Source organism: Echinococcus granulosus (genome assembly GCF_000524195.1).
Source record: "Echinococcus granulosus chromosome Unknown EG_S00045, whole genome shotgun sequence".
In the NCBI taxonomy this organism is placed as follows: Eukaryota; Metazoa; Platyhelminthes; class Cestoda; order Cyclophyllidea; family Taeniidae; genus Echinococcus; species Echinococcus granulosus.
In genome coordinates, this window is record NW_020170425.1 from 346,127 (window position 1) to 367,276 (window position 21,150).

Genomic DNA, 21,150 nt, shown 5'->3' on the forward strand with positions numbered 1-21,150 from the left:
AAGTAGCTATATTTACAAAAGTGGTTTTAGTTAGATTTACTGAGATGAATGGGATGTGCGTGTCGAAAGACTGTTAGATTTCTAAGCTGCTTTTCCTACTGTCAGTCAAACGGAGTTTAAGTAAATAAATCATTTTTATCATTTGCCCTTTCTCAACTTAGCATAGACATCCTCTCGTGAACACTGAAATATCCCTCAATTCTTTAGTTACTGATATTCTCGAAGGAATTACCTAAATGAGAGATTACTTTTCTTCAACCCATAGAAGGGAAGTAGAATTAGGCATAATGGTTCAGTATACTGTTCGTTTGATCTCCATGAGCGATGAAATCATCCATATCTAGTTGAAGAGAAGTTTATTGAATTAAATAAATTCTTGTGCCTAATCCTAATGCATAATTTGAGTAGCCTAAGTGGTCATATGGGGACCGACACAATGTGCTTCTCTTAAGCGATCATGGACACTTGTCAATTGTGTACTAGTGGTATTCATTTTTCAAAAGCTTATTTTGAAGTCGGATAATCTTTCATGGCATCTATTAACTGAAGACAGGGTTATACAAGGTTGCCTTAGTATACCCTTTACGTGGTATACGGCCAATTCACACCATCCTTGTGGATGAGTGGACGTCGCTGATCCCCAAGGAAGAGAACACAAAGCCTTCCATACAACTTTGATAATTGCTAAATCCTCTGTGCTATGCAAACATAAGATATCTTTCTTCGGTCAGTATTTCCAGTATTTTAAATAATAGAAGACGCAGTTGCTATATTTTAAGTTTCCAATAATAATGCTTTAAATAAAAGGGTTGGTTTTTATATTTATTGAGTCTTTTAGCATCGACTAGGCATTTAGCAGAGCAGCGTAAAATCTTCACTAGGTTGTCAATCACCATATAAATATCAGAGATTTGATTTGATTTTTTATTCTTGGTATTGTAAGTTTTATGGGCTTTCCTGGATTGTCTTTGGACCTATTTTTCCACGAACAAAGCTAAACTGTCCGGACCATGGAGGCACCCAACTACTGCAAAATTCCACCTGGTAATTAATTTAATGCTTTAACTACTTAGTTAACTCTTCGTTCTGGTCACATGGGTACTGAAAGGCATGGCTGTTGTACTGTAATGCAATGGTGCTTTATCTTTCAGTATTGGTGAGGCACCACTTTTGTACTTTGAATAAGCCTTCTTGTACCGCGCTGGGTGGGCTAACCCCTGGCCCATGCTAATATCCTAAACACCTTCTCTGTGCTGAATATATTTATATATATTCTGCCTGAGTATTGTAGCTTCCTTCCTCTTCAGGGAAGTCTCGGGGCGCTACAGCACTTTTGCCCGACGGCATGGCCCGGAGACCATGCCGGTAGCCTCGCAGACCTCCTGTACGTCGCTAATACATTTTCTGTCCTAGTATTATGACTTCTATTGCCTTCAGGAAAGGATAGGGTCGCTACATTAAAAGCTATAATCGGTGCGATTACTAATTGTACTAAATAAAAACAAACTGGTGGTTTCCAACTCATTCGCACTAAATACTCAAAAAAAACTTGATGAACTTGTCGAGTGCTTTGACCATCTCATTCAAGCAGCCAGCAGAGCGGCGGATACATGGAGCAAATTACCAGAGTCTGAAAAATAAGAATTTTATTTACAATAATGCAATAATAACATGCACAAAAGCACAAAATCACTGCCGCTAACCAAACATTAAATTTTTAATTGACCACTGAAAGTTAGGAAGCTTTATTTCTGCCGAAATCTTCGATACTAATGTACGCCAAGCTACATAATAGAACCGGCATTTTCACTACGCAGCACCTACTTATTTTATCGCCAATATTTCAGAAATTTTCGACTGTTGTGTTGCTAGACCTTGAGTCAGTACACGCAACCATGCCCACCATTTCTAGTCAGTCATTTTTGCCCAGCTCCTTGGTTCATCCTTCTATTTTGGTTTAATTAATGTCTAGAAAGTAAAAGACAGTTAACTTCCTCAAACTCCCACGAACGTTTGTGACTGTTCGCCATAGTAATAGTCCATGATCCAATATGCCATGCCTATTAATGCTCAGTTTTTTCGATCCAAGGGTTTGAAGCCACAGCTGAATGAGAAAGAAATTATTCGGGTAATCAGAATGAGAAAACCAGATGCATTTGTAGGGAAACGCTGATAAAACGGCACTAGTGTGCAGATAAAAAGTATGATGCAAAATCGATAAAGAGATTCGGAAAGACGGGTAATTTTTTGGCATATAACTTGCATTCATTTTTGCGTCCTATTGAGCAATGTTGCAGCAACAAGTAGGCCTGACGACATATTATTAAATTAAAACTGTCAAACAGCAGTGTTTTATTGGCATGAGTTATTTTAATTTAAAGATTTGTGAGCATGATCTAATTTTGGTTGTTTAAGTTGGCTAACAAACTGCTGTGGTGTGCATTCAAGTCTTTCGGGCTTCATTGGCAGGATGTCTTTCGCGCTTTTGGCTTCAAGGCACTTAATTCGCAGGGCTGCTGTCTCAAGTTTTGTCTCAGCAAATGCCTGCAGAACTTTGGTGTGTACTTCAAACAACAAAGCGAAGTTGGGGACAGGTAACCTCTTTCTCCACCCGTAAATCGGGAAAAGTTATGTGTCAGTCGTGCTACTTTGTTTGGGGTGCTGCGTGCGATTTCTTGCATTTTTTCTAGAAGCACATTTAGTAACAAAAGCTGTTTTTATAAATGAGTTTCTCTGATTGCGTTGAATAATGCTGTTGCTGTCCATTTGGTAGCTCCCCAACCGGTTACGTCCGGTTTTCTTCCTTCTCATCATTGGACAATCGAACGTGTAGTTGCTCTCTCGATGCTTCCAATGTACCCTATCGCTATAATCTACGAGCCCTATCTCATGGACTACGTGGTATCCGCCGCCGTGTCTCTCCACGCTTACTGGTAGGTTTACTGTGAATTCACAAACATTAATGTTCATACACTAATTTACTTGCGTAGGGGCTTTGGTGGTGTCATTCGAGACTACGCTATCGAGCGTAAATACGGCCCTCTCGTACCTAAAGTCTTGCAGTTGCTCTGGAAGGCCATCTGCCTTTTTGGATTCGCTGGGTTCACCTACTTTAACTACTACGACATTGGTTTTATTAAGGGCGTCAAAAAAATTTGGTCTCTTTGAGCATGCAGTGCTTATAATGCCCGTGATGCCCTATTACCGGTCCTTGTTAATAGGTTTTCCCCGAAGATCAATTTCTTGTTTATGTAGTTGGCTTGCGTTCTGCCCCTTTCCGTAGGCTGTCCTTGACTGTTCCATCTCAACTTTTTTTCTGCATTAATAAAAACTGCCCAGTGTCATATCGTTGTTATTGTTTTAAAATCCTTCTCCATCGGGGTTACTTTCACAAGCTTGGATGCAGATCACTGTTTGGTCCCTTTCTAAAAAACGGAAAAGTGATTTAGACGGTGAAGGGAATGCCTCTGCAGGTCCTTTTGCTGCGGTGGTGGCTGTGGGGACAGTGCATTTCCACTTGTCGTAATTTGTGGAAATTATGCAATCACGAATGATATTTCGTTTCTTGACGTCTCGAGGGCGATGGACAAAGCTCCAACTTAAAAGCCCGGGGCTGAAGGCTGATTCCGACTTACCTGGTAAGATCATCACTTCATTCATTCGAGTGCGCAAGCGTAGGACGACCAGCTCATCTTCGGGATCGAGGTCTCGGACCACATGCTGTGTCATCGATCTCAACTCTTCAGCGTGTCGCGTGTACTGGAGTGAAGTGGAGTTGTCCATATTGGATCGAATCGGATTCCCCTCTGCGTTGACTAAAATTACGCCTTGCACGTTTCTATGGTTTTGAATTCTCTCGATACGTTGGAGCATGTCCAAATTTGCGTCGTTAGCCGGAATCATGGCTGGTGTTTTTGCTTGTACCTCGCTCGTGCCGAGCGCGAGCCGTCTCGCATATTTAAATGCTCGACTAATCGATAGCTCTTGAACGCAGGTAATCGATTAATTTGTTGATTTTCATAGCTTGGGGTCACTGAATTTTGTTATCTCTGATATACGCTGCCTTTTCGTTTTTCCAACTGGCAAATTGAGGATCTTAGTGAGGCTTAGGAACACTGCTTTGGTGAAATCGGTTCCCACGTTTTCATAGAACTCATTTCGGCTGTAAAGCTTGTTACCGGGTGAATTTGTATTGGTAGTTGCGCAACAGTCGCCCAATTCTCCTCTTCCTACGTTGTCTAGATTGGCCGTGAGCTGCTTGTGGTAGCCCTAATTCTTTGATTGGCAATAAGTTACGTAGCCAGTTCAGTGATAGCATAATTCTCCAAGTTTTTGTCAGACAAATGTGTGGGCCAGTTATAGAAAGGCCTTGAGAAGTCTCGCGTAATTTGCTCGGCCAATCTCGTGAAATGTCATATGTGATGAGGTCAGAAAACTGGGGTGGATGTGCTGATGGCGTATTAAGAGGCTGGTACCCAGTGGTGTGCATTTATTTAAATCCTATTTTATACCTGTTAATCAAGGAAATTGGGGGACTTTGAACGTAGTGTTCCCATTCCCCACACATTTCTGAAGTTGTAATATACCCAAAAAAATAATGAAACGTGTGGTTTGCCAAATGGCACTTTTGGAAGTCAGGTGACACGAAAGAGGGCGGAGTTAGATTGCATAACTCATCTGCGTAATATCAGTAAAGTGCTTGCATTTTGCCCTTTCGTAAGAGCTCAACACAGCCTCTCTCCACGGACTAATTTCGTGCTTCAAACAGCTGATTAACCAGGAAGTCGAAGTTGTTTGGGAATTAATGCAGCCTTAATAAAATTCATTCACTTTCGACACATTCCAGGTGGGCCAGTTACTTTGGTCTGTGTCTGTTATGGTAAGAATCAACACGTAAACGGTCCCACTGCAAACACCCACCTAAACATTCAGCGAGTTGCAGTCATGCGCTGGTTGTCTTCGTGCGTCCGCACATCGACTCTACATCCAACCATTCTCCATATGGACCACATACTATGACTTCCGGGTTCCACAGTTCTTGGAGTTTAAATGTTTCAGCGAGTTGTATCAGTCTCTGTTTCTGTGAAGTGGATGCAACCCAGTGCAACAGGCATCTTTTGCAGCTAACAGTTTCTCTGTAGGTAGTGGATCTTAATCTCTGCGACTGAAAGTGTGAGCTATACTGAATCCTTAACCAAACTGGTAAAAGTTATGATTCGTAGCTCACTTTTATGTTTACTAGAGCTACCACCACTGTAGCTGCAACACAACTCCAATCTTTTCCTGCCGAACGTGTCTACTTGCCTTTGGTCCCATTGTTGATGCGTTACCAACACCAATGTCTGGACGTCATGGTTGACCAGATTTCTGGAGTCCGTTTACTTATTTTCGAACATATATTTCCCATCAGCTTTAAGCACAAAATAATGCAGATGACGAAGTCTTCGAACCCTACTAGACTACCAATCCCGGTCCAGTATTTTCATAATTCGAACTTTAAGCATATCACACTGCCATGCAGTTTTTGTACTAGGAATCCAGCGATTCGAAATTCTGCAGCCTGATATCATGATCGTATTCATATTAGTCACTGCAGTCACAAACAAGCAACTTCAAGATCAACGGGCTTGCGAAATACACAAATTTTGGTGTACCTGCACGCAAAAAATATGGGTTCAAATAAATAACTTTAACGTTTTGGAACAAACCCGCTTCAATGCCACTATATTACGTTCACACGTTTGACCGGGCGGGGTCATCGTGCCTAGTTCAGGTGCGAAGCTCGTCAAACGCCACGTCTCTTTTAGCTCGTACAAGAACAACCTAAAAACCTTTCAATCATCTAAATATGCAAATTATCTCCTAAAAAAACACATTGCATTCATTACATTTATAAAGCAACTTTCGGATTGGAATTCAAAAAACTATGGGAAATGTCGAGTGCCGTACGAAGGACACGTTTTCGAAGGTTTTATCCTGAGTTCGGTTGCAAAATTCGAATCCTCTATCCTATCGAACCATTACTGACATCACTTGATCTTATCAGAACATATTCTTGGATTTCCCCTAAATATTAAGTATGCTACCTTAGTAATTAATTAAACATTGATAAAACGATATTCAACTCAAATAAGGTTATAAGCTAAATACTTTCTACTAAGTCATGGTGGATAACACCAGGTATTGCATATTCATTCTAGGATTTGTTGCCACTTAAAAATCCCCGTTTATCTGAGTTATTAAAATATTACAAGAACACAACTCCTCGCCCGTCTGTGAGGACTACGGTCTTAATGCGCATGCCAGTAAGCATTTGATTGAATGAGAGCTTTTAGATATAAAGGAGAGAAATTTGGAGTGATATTGGGCACTCAAAATAACATTTAGCATAGTGTACACATACATAGAGGCAGAAGAATGCGTAGAGTAAACTAAACAGAATGAATATTGATACATTTCTGTCCTACGCCAGGTATACCCATGAATGCGTACAAGTAGGTGAGCGAGCGTAATGGCACAGTAACCTAGTGAAGTAGAGGAAAGGTAAAATTAATAATATAAACAACTCATTGTACGCCAACACTTCGGTTCCCCCTCCCCTTAGTTGCAACCAATGTCCCTTCCAGAGAGCGCGTGCGTGAGCCGGTGTGACGCCGAGATGCTTGTTGAGTCCACCGTGGCCACCTTAGATTTGCGCATAGCCCCACAGGAGGAGCAAAATCGCGCCTTGGAGGGGAACTTTTTGCCGCATTTGGGGCAGTATCGTGATGTCTTCTTCTTGCTGCCGTCATCGCTTCCACAGTTACCCTGTGAGTAGTGGCTTTGGCTGCTGCCTCTACTACGCGGAGTACCCACCGGCTCCGGGTTCTTGCGGCGGTGGTGATGATGGCCACTCTTATGACAATTTCTAAAGGTGTCGTGGATTCAGATAATCTTAAGCGTACTAGGTCGCAATTGCCTAGTTTACCATTTAGATGAGCTTAGTGATGGTGTTTTTGGTACAGACAAATCCGTGGACATCAACGAAGATGGCAAAATGTTTGTCCAGAAATTACAAGAAGTAACCTTTTTACTAACATTTAGCTAGTAGAATTAGTAGTAGCAAAATTTAAAATAATGCGGTTATTCATTCTTATTTCGAGGTTTAGTTTATAATTCTTAAAAAAATGGTCTTTCTTCCAGATATCTAAATATTCTTCAATAGGTGTAACAAGTGACAAACTTAATTTAAAGAATATTGAAACAAAGTATGCCGCAAGATTCGGGGATTGGCATGTGTGTTTGCGTATGGGATAGAGGCAGGGTAGAGCTCACCTGAGAACCAGTGACTGGGAGTCGTAGGCGACGTCGCTATGTGCTGAACTGCGTGCGCTTGGCGTCCGCTGGTAGGGTGGCACACCAGCTGCTTCAATCTCCTGTACTGGCATCCGCGAGGGGAGGCTGCTCACGCCGCCCTCCCGCACCATCACCGTCGTGGCGTTACCCTCTCCATCCGTCTGATGAGGTATTTTCAGATGCAGAGGATACTTCTATCAACACCAATGGGCGCTCTCGTATTAGCTAGGTTATATGTCACCCTGTTTGCTACTCAACTACTACTCAGATAGCAAGACCTCTTTGGCGAAACAAGTAAAGTGACTAAACCCCATTTATCGGCAAACGGACTTTCAAATTGGTGTCAAATTATAAAAAATAAGAATCCCCGAGAGAAACCCTTTTAAAGACACGTAAATAAACGTCATAAGATAGATGAATAATACAAAAAACGGTGGTAACTAGTTGAAAAGAAATTCAGTTGACAAAATGAACGTATGGAAGCACTCTTTTTCCTTAAATAAAAATGAACAATACCCAACCTTTTGCGAAGTTTTCTGGTCCTGGGAGATGTCTGTACTAGTGGAATTGAACTTGTAAAACACTACACGCGAGTTTTGATCGCCGTCTGAAATCTTATGCGACTCTCTTCGCCTCATGCCATGCTTTTGATTGTGAGGGTAAGATTTATTCAGCTGTTCACTGTTTTCCAGCATCACCATGACTTCTGGTTTTTCGCACTTTCCCTTTCCACAACCGCTGGCGCCACCGAACCCTCCACTCCCTGTAACCCTCTCTTCTCGTTCAGTATACTCCCTTCGAGAAGTGTCTTCACCGTTCATGTCGTTCATGAAATTGTTGACGACTGTCGGTGGTGGCTTAATTGGTCTGTGGGAACCGGTGCGATGAGAAGAACTGACAGTGTTGGCAGGAGCGCTGGGAATAGAGGTCTTCCCATGAACTGTCACAGCATCAACTCGCTCGGCAGTCCCACTATTGGAGGGCTGAGGCTGCACCAGCTTCTCGTGCTGCTGCTTAGATCTCAATATGGCTAGGGACTTTTCAGTGTCGATGACTGCTGAAGGTGCAGCTGATGTCGACTCGAGGGAGGAGGCAGAAAAGAACGGAAGAGAAGTGGCTAAAAGATTTAAAAATCTAAAAGAACTTTCAAACCATCTTCAATACTAGATTCTACTTTTGATGATGGATAAATGGATTAAAAGGTCACGTCGTTTCTATGAGACATGCCCTAGCTACGACAAATACGTTCTAACTTTCTCCATGACTGTTGATGCCAATAATTTTCAATAAGGTATGCACATTTCCCCTAATTAGGGAGCAGACTTTTCGCCTATATTATTGCAGAATTCCGCAAAATTATTTTTAAAGTATTGCAGATAAAGTTGAAGGGAACTAACAACTGTCAGTGCCATTGACATGATTGCAGTTACTTATTTGCAGTGGTGCATTGGCAAGGAGGGCGGACAAGTTACGCTGAACAAGCTTGTTGAAAACGTTTGCTTGTAATAAGTCCGAGGAAAGTGTCTTAGAGAAGTCCACATTATGGCAGAGTTTAGTAGCCAATTTATTAAGTAATTCGGACTCCCGTGGAGAGATTGGTGCTTCATTGGCTGCGAAGGAGACCATTTCTTCAGAATCTGTTTTAGGAGGCTCGCCTACCCCTTTTTCTTCTTCCAATTTCCCTTCTGTCTTCATTTTACCCGTTAACTTAAGGTTGTACTATAAAGTAGGATTAGGTTATTGTGCGGTGTTAATCTGAAATGACCATAAGTTTCGCCTAAACGTATGTACAATTTTTCTAACAAATTGGATCTTGGGAGCTTTTAAAGAATCTAAAGGTTCTGAGAACTACAAATTTGCTCATAGATAGGTCAATTACCAGTGTCACCCATATCGAGGTAGAAACTATAGGCTTAATATAAGGCAACAAGCACACGAGATTGAACTAGCAACAATTACATACTGCAACACGTTATCCGCCTTAGCGATTCCAACACTTCCAACAACACTTTGATTAAAGGTAAAGAGTAAGAAGCTGCATGAATTATTAAGCGCTATTTTCTACAAAAGCGAACAAAATTATTCCAACTAGTACCTTCATTCTTTTAAGGAAGCGCAATTTGGCCTCCTTTTGTTCCTCGGTTTGGTCAGATTGTACGCTTGTTTGCTTGGCTTTGCACTGATCTTTGTGTTTCATAAAGGCTGCATCATTGAACCTTCGTCCACAACATTCGCACTGGGTCAAGCCTAAGGTGGAACGGTCCAACGCGTGAAATTGGAAATTCTACCGAATGGATGATATAGTTTTAAAACGGCAGGAGAATAGGATTCAAGATATGGTTTCAACGTTTGCGTTTTGGGCATCGCCACCAATGCTGACAGATCATTAGTAAAAAATAAATAATGAGCGATAAATCGTTACTTCAATTAGCGGCACCATCATGTTTTCCACTTTTAAAACATCACGAACCAGCATAACATATAAACTACATATCGATAAGCGAAACTACCCTTTACAACAGACACCATAAAATCATAATGAGTAGTTTCCTGTGCCCATACCTGCTTGAGCAACCTCTGGTGATAATGGCTCAACAAAGCCTGGAAATCCATCATGTTCCCTCTGCGTATTTGCCTTTGCCGTTTTAATTGTGTGAATGAATTCTTCATGTCTCATTCTCCACCTCATCCTACGCTCTGCGCCCAAAGCCAGCATGTCTGCAAACGTCTTTACTTTGATGTCGTACCCTGTGACGTGTTCCTTAATTTTCGGACTGGATGCATTTCCAGCTTTTTTGTCATTTGCAAAGTTCTCACGCATCCATTCCCTTTCACAGGCCGCCAAGTGCTTTTGCTGCAAAACAGAGTGTTTGACAAAAAACTGATATTTTTGGAGACAAAAATAAGAGGGTGCAATATACACAAAACAGGAGGATGTCCCCGCACTTCCAACTCAAAATTAGAAAAAAAAAACATTTAATATCTAATCAAAAAGTGGCATAGCAGTCTCTTGGCGTCAAAGTTACCGAAGAATAGCCAAAAATATAAAAAATATCAATTATAAGGCATCGAGATGTAAGGAGAAATAACAGACTTAAACGATGATAATTAACGAAAACAGAAAAAGCATACGAGTGATTGAGAGAAAAATCGGCGATTGCAGTATTGACATTTTTCTAAATTTAACCTATCCGGTGAAACTAAAAACGATGAATTTATATCATAAGGCTACCATATTCGGTCTCCAGAGTAAATGACATGACGTATTTGAGGCGGTGGGCTGTAGCTGACAACTGCAATATAGCTTGGTAAAACAGAAACTAATGATACAAACTGTAAAAAAATATTTCAAATTTGCCGCGAAGTCTAAATGCCGATGACAATTACCGCGATAAAGATATTAAAAACCGCCTTAAGCAAAAGGCGGCAATCAAGGTTTTTAAAGCGAGTTTATACAAGCCAAATCTTCAATCGTTGGAGTCACAAGCCATTATTATCAATTTTTAAGGTTTTATTATTCATTGTCTATACTGCATCTAGTAACCTTACTAGTCATTGTGTTTATCACTTGGCTACTCGTCAACGTTGCTAAAACAGGTTATTATAGTGTTGCAGGGCTCAAGACTTCCTTAAAGACTAAGGTGGTCATCATACTTGAGCAGAATATGTTCATACTGCAGCGCAGTCCTCGTTTATCTCCACTTCTCTGGTCCTCATACCCTCAGAACACTGTGTCTGATTGAAACTGGATATTTTTATTGCTTAACGTAAATGAGGTATGCGCAAGTATAGGGAGGCCTGAACAAAAGGCCATTCTATAGTTTGGGCGATGCTGAATGCTCGCCGATCACCAGGTTCAATTTTATATCCCGCTTCTTCTCTCAAAGGCGCGTTTTAATAGCACAAGTATTGTGTTTGATATATGGAAGGCAGTGGGCCTACTGACATGGACGAAGACCAGCCCACCGGGGGAAGATACGATGGCCGAGACACAAAATGATCCTTCACTAAAACCGAGAGTTAAACAACCATTGCATTGTAGTGTTAACCTTAGCCTTTACAATGCAAGGTAATTACTTTTCCATCTATTAGGTGGAACAAAATGTTTGCTTTAGCCATTTAGTACGACTAAACGAATCACATTCAGAGCGAAATGTGTTATCTAATCCCTTATAAAACAGCAAGTTTGCAAAATATCCATAATAATCTGTATACAGCGTTATTGACGGTTAAGTCTCTATGTGTTATATCGATTATACTAAACTGCGTTTATGCATATCAATTATTTTTGTCCAGCCAATAACTGCCCAACACATTTCCTTTACTCGACTTATTGGCGGCTGTTCGGTTGGTGTGTCATGTGGGGCCGTCATTGTTGTTTCTGCCTTTTCATTACAATTTATATCTCATGTACATTAATAAATGTATTTTGTGACGAGTCAGCCAGTGTTGAGGGATTGAATGATGTGAAGGCATCCACTGTAACTGTTTCGGAGTGAGTTACCTTGTTATGCTTATTTTTATCAGCTTAACTAATGAGTCCCTTAGAAAGCTCACTGAAAGGTCAGACGAGCACTTGTTTTCAGCAGAAGTCCCCAAAATGATGAAACTTATCATCAACTCAGTATATTCAAACAAGGAGGTAATGTTCAGCTACTTTTGGGTTTATTTACTTTCAGATTTTCCTACGTGAGTTAGTTTCGAATGCAGCCGATGCCGTTGAAAACATCCGCTTTCAGTCCATAACGAATGCCGATGTTCTCTCCTCTCTGTCTGACCTATCTATTATGATTAAAACTAACCAGCATGAAAAGACAATCTCAATAAGAGATACCGGAATCGGCATGACCAGAGACGAGTTAGTCAAGAACTTGGGCACAATTGCCAAGTCAGGGACTTCCGAATTGCTGTCAAAGCTATCTGAAGGAAATAGCTCTGCACCCACTGATCTAATTGGACAGTTTGGGGTTGGATTTTACTCAGCCTTCTTAGGTAAGGCTTCTATTCTAAGTTATCTGCATGTTCTCAGTCGCTGATCGTGTAACGGTTATTTCAAAGCACAATGATGACGACCAATATGTCTGGGAATCGGACTCTACTTCCTTCAAAATCGCAAAGGATCCCAGAGGCAATACACTAGGACGTGGTACTGAAGTGATTTTGCACGTGAAGGATGAAGCAAAGGAGTACCTTCAGCAGGACGTCTTGCGAAAGATTCTCAAAAAGTATAGCCAGTTTGTTATGTGTCCAATCAAGTTGTGGGAGAGCCGAACCGTAAACGTCGAGGAAGATGTCGAAGAGGAGAAGGTCGACTTGTCGGACGATATCTCGGTAGTTTATCGCTCTAACCAATAATTTGCTATATATACTCAGGTGGAAGAAGAAAAGCCCAAATCGAAGAAGACGGTAGAGAAGACGGTATGGGATTGGGTCCAACTGAATGATCTGAAACCTATTTGGACTAAAAAACCCTCAGAGGTAGCGGAGGAGAGCTACAAGGAGCTCTTCAAAGTATTGTCTCGTTCGAGTGAGAGTCCTCTGGCACATATTCACTTCTCCGCCGAGGGTGAAGTGTCATTCAATGCCATTTTATTCATTAGTCCAGTGCCTCGTCCTGACCTTTTCCAATCGGACAAGCTAATCACGGACAATATAAAGGTACGCTTACTCTTAATCCTTAACTGTGTTTAGTTATACGTTCGCAAAGTTTTTATCACCGAGAATGTAGACGAAATGCTCCCTCGCTATTTGAGTTTTGTTTATGGAATCGTTGATAGCGACAATCTCCCACTGAATGTCTCTCGTGAAATGCTGCAACAGCACAAACTCCTGAAGCTAATTAAGAAGAAGCTTGTTCGGAAAGTCATTGAAATGCTTCAAAAAATGTCGGATGAGGACTACGAAAAGTTCTGGAAAGCATATTCTGTTGCAATTAAGTTAGGAGTTCTGCAAGACGCACCCAACAAAGCTCGGTTGACAGAACTTTTGCGATTCTATACTTCAAAGTCAGAGGACAAATTAACTTCATTCAGCAACTACATTTCAAGAATGAAGGAAGGTCAAGAGCACATATTTTACGTTGCTGGCCAAAATATTGATGAGGTGAAGACTTCCCTTTTTGTGGAGCGCATCAAACGATTGGGTTTTGAGGTTATCTACTTCACTGAACCAATGGACGAATACGTAATGCAGTCTCTACACGAGGTGATGGGCAAAAAGACTCAGAATCTAGCTAAAGCGGGTCTTGATTTGAAACTCGACAAGGAGAAGTTTGAGGAGCAGGAAAAGTTGTTTAGGCCGTTGACTGATTGGCTGAAGGATAAGGGCTTGTCTGGTAAAATCAAGGATGCTAAAATTTCTCAGCGTCTTGAGAGCAGCCCATGTGCGCTGGTGGCTGATGAGTACATGGTGTCCGGTAACTTCCAAAAGGTGATCCTGGCCCAAGCCTACGCCACCTCCGATTCCGCTACCAACTCTTACTACCTCAACCAGAAGCATACACTGGAGATCAATCCGCGTCATCCTCTCATAAAGAAACTTAATGAACTCGTTCAGATCGATCCCGACGATGAAGTTGCCAAGGAGAATACACTTCTCCTGTTTGACACGGCTGTGCTTAGATCTGGTTACATCATGCAGGACCTAAGCGGTTTTGCTGAACGAATTGAGCGCGAGTTACGGAAAAACTTGGATGTGGATCCGGATGAACAAGTTGAACCTGATGAAAGTATTCCATCGGAAACGGACAGTGCTAACGTGACTGAGGTGAATATTCCATTTTAATGGTTGTCACAAATGATGCTTATGCTTTACAAAAGTCCTAATTGGAATATCTCAACCTAAAACGGCCACTTTTAGGTGTAGTTTTAGTTCCCCCAACTAGGTTTCAAATGTGTAATTTAACTGGTCATGAAATGTTGCAACATTTATCATGTACCCGCCTGGACTTACTGCTTTTAGCGGTTTGAGGAAATTCCTCAAAAATTACCTTATTTTCAGATGGAGTCAGCGGATGTGAAGGAAGAGTTGTAGAAGAACAGGGGATCCACCAGCATTTCTGTTTTATGTTGTTACTGTAAATTTACACCGGTAATTTATTTGTGCACTCTACAATACAAAACTAATTTAAAATAAAACTTCCCTTTTTCTTTAGTGACGCCTGATTTGACGGTGGGCAGGCTGCATCAGGTTTTTATCAAAGTAGGGCTGTTGTCCAGAAAGTACTCAGGAAAGCACCAAGCGTTGTGGTCGTGGTCTACTTTTCGGGATTCGAACCGTCTTATTTGCCGTGACGGTGAAACTAGAGGGGGATGCTCCTTTTTTCCTTCGAAGCACACTTCATTTGTGTCAGGATAGACAGCTAATTGATTGGCTTGTTGGCCACAGGTTTCAACCTAAGAGAGCGGCAATGCAACTAATTTCGCCTTGAATTTATTTCTGCTATCAAAACTGCATGTTAGTAAATGGACATGTAGCGGTGAGTGATGAACCTCCCAATACGTTTCCGTATCGGGTCCTACGAGCTCCGTGCACTCAGTCGCTCAAGCCCGACCCACTGTGGTGGGTACAAAGTGTCGTCGGAGTGTGTATCAAATATGGGCGGGGATGGATGTGTACAATGTTAACCAAAGTTCTCTTTTCGTAACACGGAAGAACTACGAGTGTCTGCCCAAGACTGCCTTCTGGATTTGTCTTCCAGCAGCAGTATACTAATGCCTTAATACTGAAGATTAAGTTAGTTATTTATAGAGGGGATTTGGATATGTTCAAGCAGTTTTAGCCTCATTTTTTTTGCAATTTTTACAGTCGTGACCTGGTAAAAAGAGTCACGAACAAGTAACAGTTGCCGATTTTAAAAATATAGATGGTGGGAATTTACAATTAAAAAAACGTTATCTAGTTAACAATACCACAAAAATTGCTGGCGTACTATGCCATGGACTTCCCCCAAAATTGGTAACAGCTTTCACCTCGACATGATGGTATGTTGGTATCTCCATGTCGCATTTGCTGACTTTTCGCCTCCTATTTTACCTATCACCCTGAGGCCTTAGCTGTCTACGGAAGCAAAAAAGCTTCCCATTTATCCTTTGCAAATCCTTAGGCTTACAGTATCCAGGATCTCCATTTTCGCTATTCAAGACGGTGTAAGTTATTTTGAACATTATTTTAAATAAGTTGTTTTGCACTTCCTAAAGCTTAGGATTCGATCGTTGACTATCTAACATTTAAAACAAGCCAGTTAATATTTCAAAATGGATATTATCTGCATCTTTTTTTTTGGAAAACGATGTTTCCAAAGCAAATTCCGGTCACTAAAAGGTATTTTTTTACCTAATCAATATTGATCATAGTGATGCTGATTTTGGTGTGTAATTGGTGCTTTGTCGTATTCCACGTAACGATTTCATTTTAGCATTGGTTCAGGTTTTGCGGCAGATTCATGGAAAATTTGATGTAACCAACTGTCTTTTCGTCACCTTGAAATGCTTGATTTCACCTACCAGAATGGTGTACCTATAACTCCGATCACTCCATTACAAACAAAAACAGCACTTCTGTTTGAAGCACTGGAACCCAATATCAAAATTTTGATGTCTTTTAAACACATCACCTAAAAAGGCAAAAGTCAAGAAGTCTAGAGTGGCCATAACTCTCAGTTACAGTTTCGCAGCGATTTATTTCCTTAGACTACTATTGTAGCGCCCCAAGACTTTTCTGAGGATAGGAGAAGTCACAATGCTGGGTCAGAGTATGCACTGCCGACGTGCAGAAGGGCTGGGGACTGCTGGCATGGCGCGGACGCTATGCTGCTCAGTGGAGATGCAAAGGCGGAGCCTCAAGTGCTCGCAAAACCCAAATGACTAACCATGGCATTACAGCCATCACTAAATTTGATTTTGTCGTTTATTTGTTCCAAATTTTTGCCGGTAACGCTGGTTATCAATTTGGATTAGAGACCCTAAGTCCCATTCCCTTGGTTCGAGTTGCAATGACTAGCGCGCATTTCACAGGATGCGATGCTTTAGCACGGTATTGCGAACTTAAATAGTAGAAACATGCGGCGCGAGTCGGCTTTGGCCGTATACGTAAATAGGATCAGTGTAGGTGATTAACCCTTGGAAATATTTTCCATCTACAGTGATGGTGCCCATTCCATGTTCGGAATGTTCTTTCTTGAAGTAACAAACCAATCCCAACTCTAAATGAGTCGCTTCTTTTGGAATATTACATTTAGTATTTTTTAAATGACCAAAGTTTATAATATTTTTGGCTGCAATATGTCAGGAGTACTCACGAAAACCAGCATAAGATTGAACATTTTAGGTTTACACAATTAAATGATAAAAAAGAGCTTCAAGTCGGAATAAGTAAAGGCGTAAATCCACATTTATTCTCATCTGTCTTATGTGGATGCAATCGCAGATTACTTTATGCATAGAAGAAATCACCATTCTAGAATCATACATAAAATTATAAAATAATTAGTCGTGAAGTCGAGTTTTAGTAACTTGTACCATTTGGTAAATAACTACTAAAAGTAAGTGTTAAAATTAGAGTGAATTTAGATTATTTGGAAAAGTGCTTCACTATAATATTGCTGATAAGGACTAGCGCATTTTACAAGAGAACTAATAATATTAATCACTATTTTATTTATCCTTTGCAAGGCTAAAATTCTCGATCACCTATATTACTATTAAACTTCAGTAGCGCCATGTTTTCTATTTATATAAACTAGCTTTTTACCATATTATTTAAGAAAAAAGCCTAGTACGACGGTTGCACACAAATGAACTCGCTCGTGTGTATTCGTGTAACGCGAACAATGTAGCCAAGGGCAGTGAATTTATTACTTATTCGGGAACAGCCATCGAAAGCCAGCACCCCCAATACCGATCGACAAGTGGTAAAGTACTTAAAACAGTGTTTGAATGGCTAATTTGCGCAAAAAACACATTTTTAGAAATTGACTTACATACTGTTTGTTACTCATGCCTTCATGATCCTGTACTTTAAGGCTTCGCCACCACTGAACCTATTCAATTTTGTTAAGGTCTTAAGCAAACTTTTAGTATATTCATATCCTCACATGGGAAATCGACTAACGAGGCAATTCCTGGATTGCTACCTTTTTTGCCTAAGGCATAAAAACGTTCAACTTCTGCACCATTAAAGCTCGAGATCATATTATATTGATAATTTAACAGTAGGAATTATTTTTTATTTATATATGCACTTAAAGCACAAATATATTGTAATGCAATAACAGGTAAAAACAGTTAAACAGCTTAACTATACGAGGTCATTCAAAACAAATTTTCTTTATTAGGTTTTACTACATATTGTGAATAATCAAAAAATGAAACGTATCTAAAACTTTATTATGAAAAATCAAAAAAGGAAAAATACGGAAGAAGTTGGTGATCTCGACAATGCGAGAAGTAGTTTGAACTTGTACTAGCGCTTGAAGATAAAGATCATGGAAGTAAAAAAGACTTCGGTAACATTTATCAGTGTAGTCGCGCTGTTACAGTCAAGGCACAGTCCATTAATCTAGCGTTGTCCTAAGCATATAAAATTACAGGTCAAGTGATTGTACATGCATACATTGCTGGTCTAAACAATCATCTGAGGCATTTCGAATTGCAGAAAATGTAAAATATCACTAGCTAGAATAAACGGTCATCTCACTTGTAAGTAATCTTGCATCTCCAGGGTAGGAAGATGGTAATTATTTGCTTAATCGTGGACCTATAGGCAGCAGGTGTTCCATTTAGCCTAGCTAAAATTTGTTTAAGATATTTTATTCGAAGTACTCCCCTCGGGCCATTCACCTTAATAGTTGTCAGTTGCTTTGAAACGCCTTTTAACTGCTTTTGCTATACATTCTACAAATTGAAATAGCCACTAAAATATAGCATCCAAGCAATTGTATGGCAAGGAAACAAGCAGGTGTGTATGTAGATTAGTTCGTAGAGAATAGTATGTTAGAGATAAGGAACAATCCAGCTAGGGTTGCTACTATATAATATATCAAGATGACCTTTTAGGGGTACCTTTAAGTGGAGTCTCCAAATCACATCCGTTGAGTCCTTGGAACAAGTAATGGAACTGCGGAAGAGAAAAATCAAGGTAGTGGATCGGCCTAGATACTAATAGTTTTTTTTCGAGTAGGTTACCAGTAAATTTCTTGCACAATCATCTTATGAAAAATTTGAAAATAATTAATTTCCCAATTTTTTTTAAAGTTCCGACGAACAGTCTCCACTGAGCAAATTTGTAGCCCTAAACTGTGAATTTTACCGAAACATTTTTAGCGTGAAATGTCTAAAAGGCTCGTTTTGTTAAAATTTACCTATACCATGTGCTCTCAATGTCTTTCAACGCTACCTAATGAAACATGCCCTCGCTCAACTCGTTCGCATGTTCCAAAGGTATGAAGGCTGAAGTGAGAGAGGGAAACACCGAGCCTCTTGCAACTGTAACAGGCAAAAGTACACTGCTGGTCAAACAAATGGATATATTTGCCACTGTATTCCGTGCTAGTTGGAACAGGTAATCGTAGAAGATCTCAGGTTTCCTGATTTTCGTTCAAGTAGGAGGTAATGTCGAGTAAACAATTTTAAGAGCACCGAACTCCTTGTAGAGTTTTAACTGCCTCAAGATAGAGAAGATCTGAAAGAGATGCATCATTATATCGTGAAGGTGTTCGCTGCCCCTTCGAATTTTTTCCATACATCATGCGTTTAGTAAAATACGCTTTTGCTAGCTGATGCTAAATTTCGGACAGTGAATGATTCGCCTCGCATTTGTCGTGTGCATTTCTAAGACTTCAGGCAAACATCCATGAAATTTGTATTCCCAAGTGAAAGCTTAATACTGAATTAAAGTTTTTCAGTTACTATTTGATGAGGGGTATCACAAGACTTTTGGGGAAAATGTCATTTTAAGGAAAAAAATTGCCAGGTACCTTGACTACGAGAAGTTCATTGGAACAAAGTAGCAGTAATGCTAAATCAATTAGTGTTTTTAAAAGAAGGGGAAAGCCTGAGCATTTTGAGCATTAATTAATTCCGCGGAGTGTTAGGTATTATAGAAGATAATTCAGAATAATGCATTGTTTTCATGCAACTATTTCATGCTGTCAAAACAACGCAATTCCACTAGACCACGTTAAACACCTGACTTTGTCTAATCCCATATGATACCCTTGATTTTGCCAAAGAAAAAGTAATTTCAGAACCACGAGTGAGGCGGTCCGCCTAACTGCTATTTACCACTACAAAAGTAGGATAACTTCTCTGTAATGGAACAGTGTGATTTGCATTGGAAAATGAATCATAAATAGAAGGAGCAATTGTAAAAGCGGCAACTGCGCAAATAACTACTTAGGAAGTCCCAGTCTAGAGTAATGTTAATTCTATGGGCAATTTACCAGCGCTTTTTTTACTTATTTTGTGCACTAATTGATAGTTCAGTGTATTTATGGAATTGAATAACCGATCTATAAGCTATGAACAACTATTTCATGCAATTATAAATGCTCGACCATTAATTAGTCTATTTCAACAAAAAAATTCGCAAAAACTGCATAAGTCCAAAAGTTTGATCCATTCGCTAAGATTATTTGTACTCGCGTTACATGAGGAAAAGACATCCTTCGGTTAATGAGTTTTAATATCGTTAATGGACATATTTCGATATATTTCCTACTTATTTCGTTTCTTAAAATATATCTAATTGTAGGCTAATAACTCCTACCAAAAGAGATAGTAGAAATCTTGTTGGTGTTTATTGGTATCACGCAAAATAAAGTTTTCAAATTAGCTGTTCTTTAGTCCGAATTCATGAAGTCGTCAGCTTTTTGTTTGTAGCTGTAGCGCTTCGAGACCTTCCTATAGGCGAGAGAAAACCCGAGGATAGAACATGCATTTTCGACGTGGAGTAGAGCTTGGGGCTACTGGTATAGCTCGGAGTCCAGGACATCCGGCAGAGCTACAATGGTGAAGCCCCAAAATGGTCCGTTGCCGAAGACCGAGAGCTAGAACAATACTTAATGCATTACAACAACTGCATAATACAACGTTTAGACTTGTGAATATATGTATATCAGTGAGCATTATTCCATTTTTCCACGATACCAGATCTCTAGAAGGCCTTTGATACAGTATTCTGCTATCTGTAAAGGACCCTTATAAAGAAAAATGAGCTGTTATTTATAATCCACATCAAAAGTACAAATTTAATAAAGGTAAATACTGTCATTCGAAAAAGAAGCTACAACTGATGTAATTTCGACTAAACTCAAGAAAATCGGATTGCCTCTCTGATTTGATTGCTACTACATGGCAGTACTACAGCATTAAGTAATCACTGCTAATTACGATCCGAGAAGGTGTACCTTAACATAGATACGTACTATCAGTCCTAACCCGGTCACTCCAGATTCCGGCTAGGATTAATCCCGTTAGTAAATGCTTCACTATTTCTGGGCTCCATAGTGTCGGTTGCCTGTCTCCTGCACCCAGATAACAGTTTGATTGCAACGCCGAATAATTAGTTACAATAAGTTTAGATGACGACTAATAGGAGTCATTCTTGTAGTGCTTCACAAATCGTTTCATTTAGGATTTGCCAACTCAAGGTTGTGCGTTTCGATCCAAAAACAAGCACAATGAAAGCATTCGGTAGGAATCAGTTGGGTGGACATTGAAGATGTATAAAGAGACAAGGAGCAGATCGGTAATAATATAGCATCTGAAAACCAGAATGTAATATAAAATGAATAATCACTTGCCGACATAAAATGCT

The 21,150-nt window shown here is 40.1% G+C and overlaps 4 protein-coding genes across 4 annotated transcripts; 2 read left to right on the forward strand and 2 right to left on the reverse strand. All coding sequences in view use genetic code 11, as the record gives it.

Annotated features, from left to right (window-relative positions):
• Nucleotides 1–2,470: 2,470 nt before the first annotated feature.
• EGR_05755 (Succinate dehydrogenase [ubiquinone] cytochrome b small subunit B) lies at nt 2,471–3,168 on the forward strand (the record flags this gene model as incomplete). Its single annotated transcript, XM_024495004.1, has 3 exons — nt 2,471–2,594; nt 2,774–2,933; nt 2,991–3,168. The coding sequence occupies 3 exons, from the start codon at nt 2,471–2,473 to the stop codon at nt 3,166–3,168; spliced, it is 462 nt and encodes a 153-aa protein (XP_024350597.1).
• A 192-nt stretch (nt 3,169–3,360) lies between these two features.
• EGR_05756 (Dynein light chain roadblock-type 2) lies at nt 3,361–3,903 on the reverse strand (the record flags this gene model as incomplete). The annotated part of the gene is made up of 2 exons (XM_024495005.1): nt 3,361–3,425; nt 3,636–3,903. 2 exons carry the CDS (start codon nt 3,901–3,903, stop codon nt 3,361–3,363), a joined length of 333 nt encoding a protein of 110 aa, XP_024350598.1.
• A 2,560-nt stretch (nt 3,904–6,463) lies between these two features.
• On the reverse strand, nt 6,464–11,052 carry EGR_05757 (hypothetical protein; the record flags this gene model as incomplete). Its single annotated transcript, XM_024495006.1, has 7 exons — nt 6,464–6,524; nt 7,315–7,496; nt 7,857–8,452; nt 8,766–9,054; nt 9,431–9,582; nt 9,898–10,189; nt 11,011–11,052. 7 exons carry the CDS (start codon nt 11,050–11,052, stop codon nt 6,464–6,466), a joined length of 1,614 nt encoding a protein of 537 aa, XP_024350599.1.
• A 641-nt stretch (nt 11,053–11,693) lies between these two features.
• EGR_05758 (Endoplasmin) lies at nt 11,694–14,367 on the forward strand (the record flags this gene model as incomplete). The annotated part of the gene is made up of 7 exons (XM_024495007.1): nt 11,694–11,830; nt 11,863–11,977; nt 12,015–12,327; nt 12,365–12,666; nt 12,709–12,993; nt 13,027–14,100; nt 14,335–14,367. 7 exons carry the CDS (start codon nt 11,694–11,696, stop codon nt 14,365–14,367), a joined length of 2,259 nt encoding a protein of 752 aa, XP_024350600.1.
• Nucleotides 14,368–21,150: the final 6,783 nt, after the last annotated feature.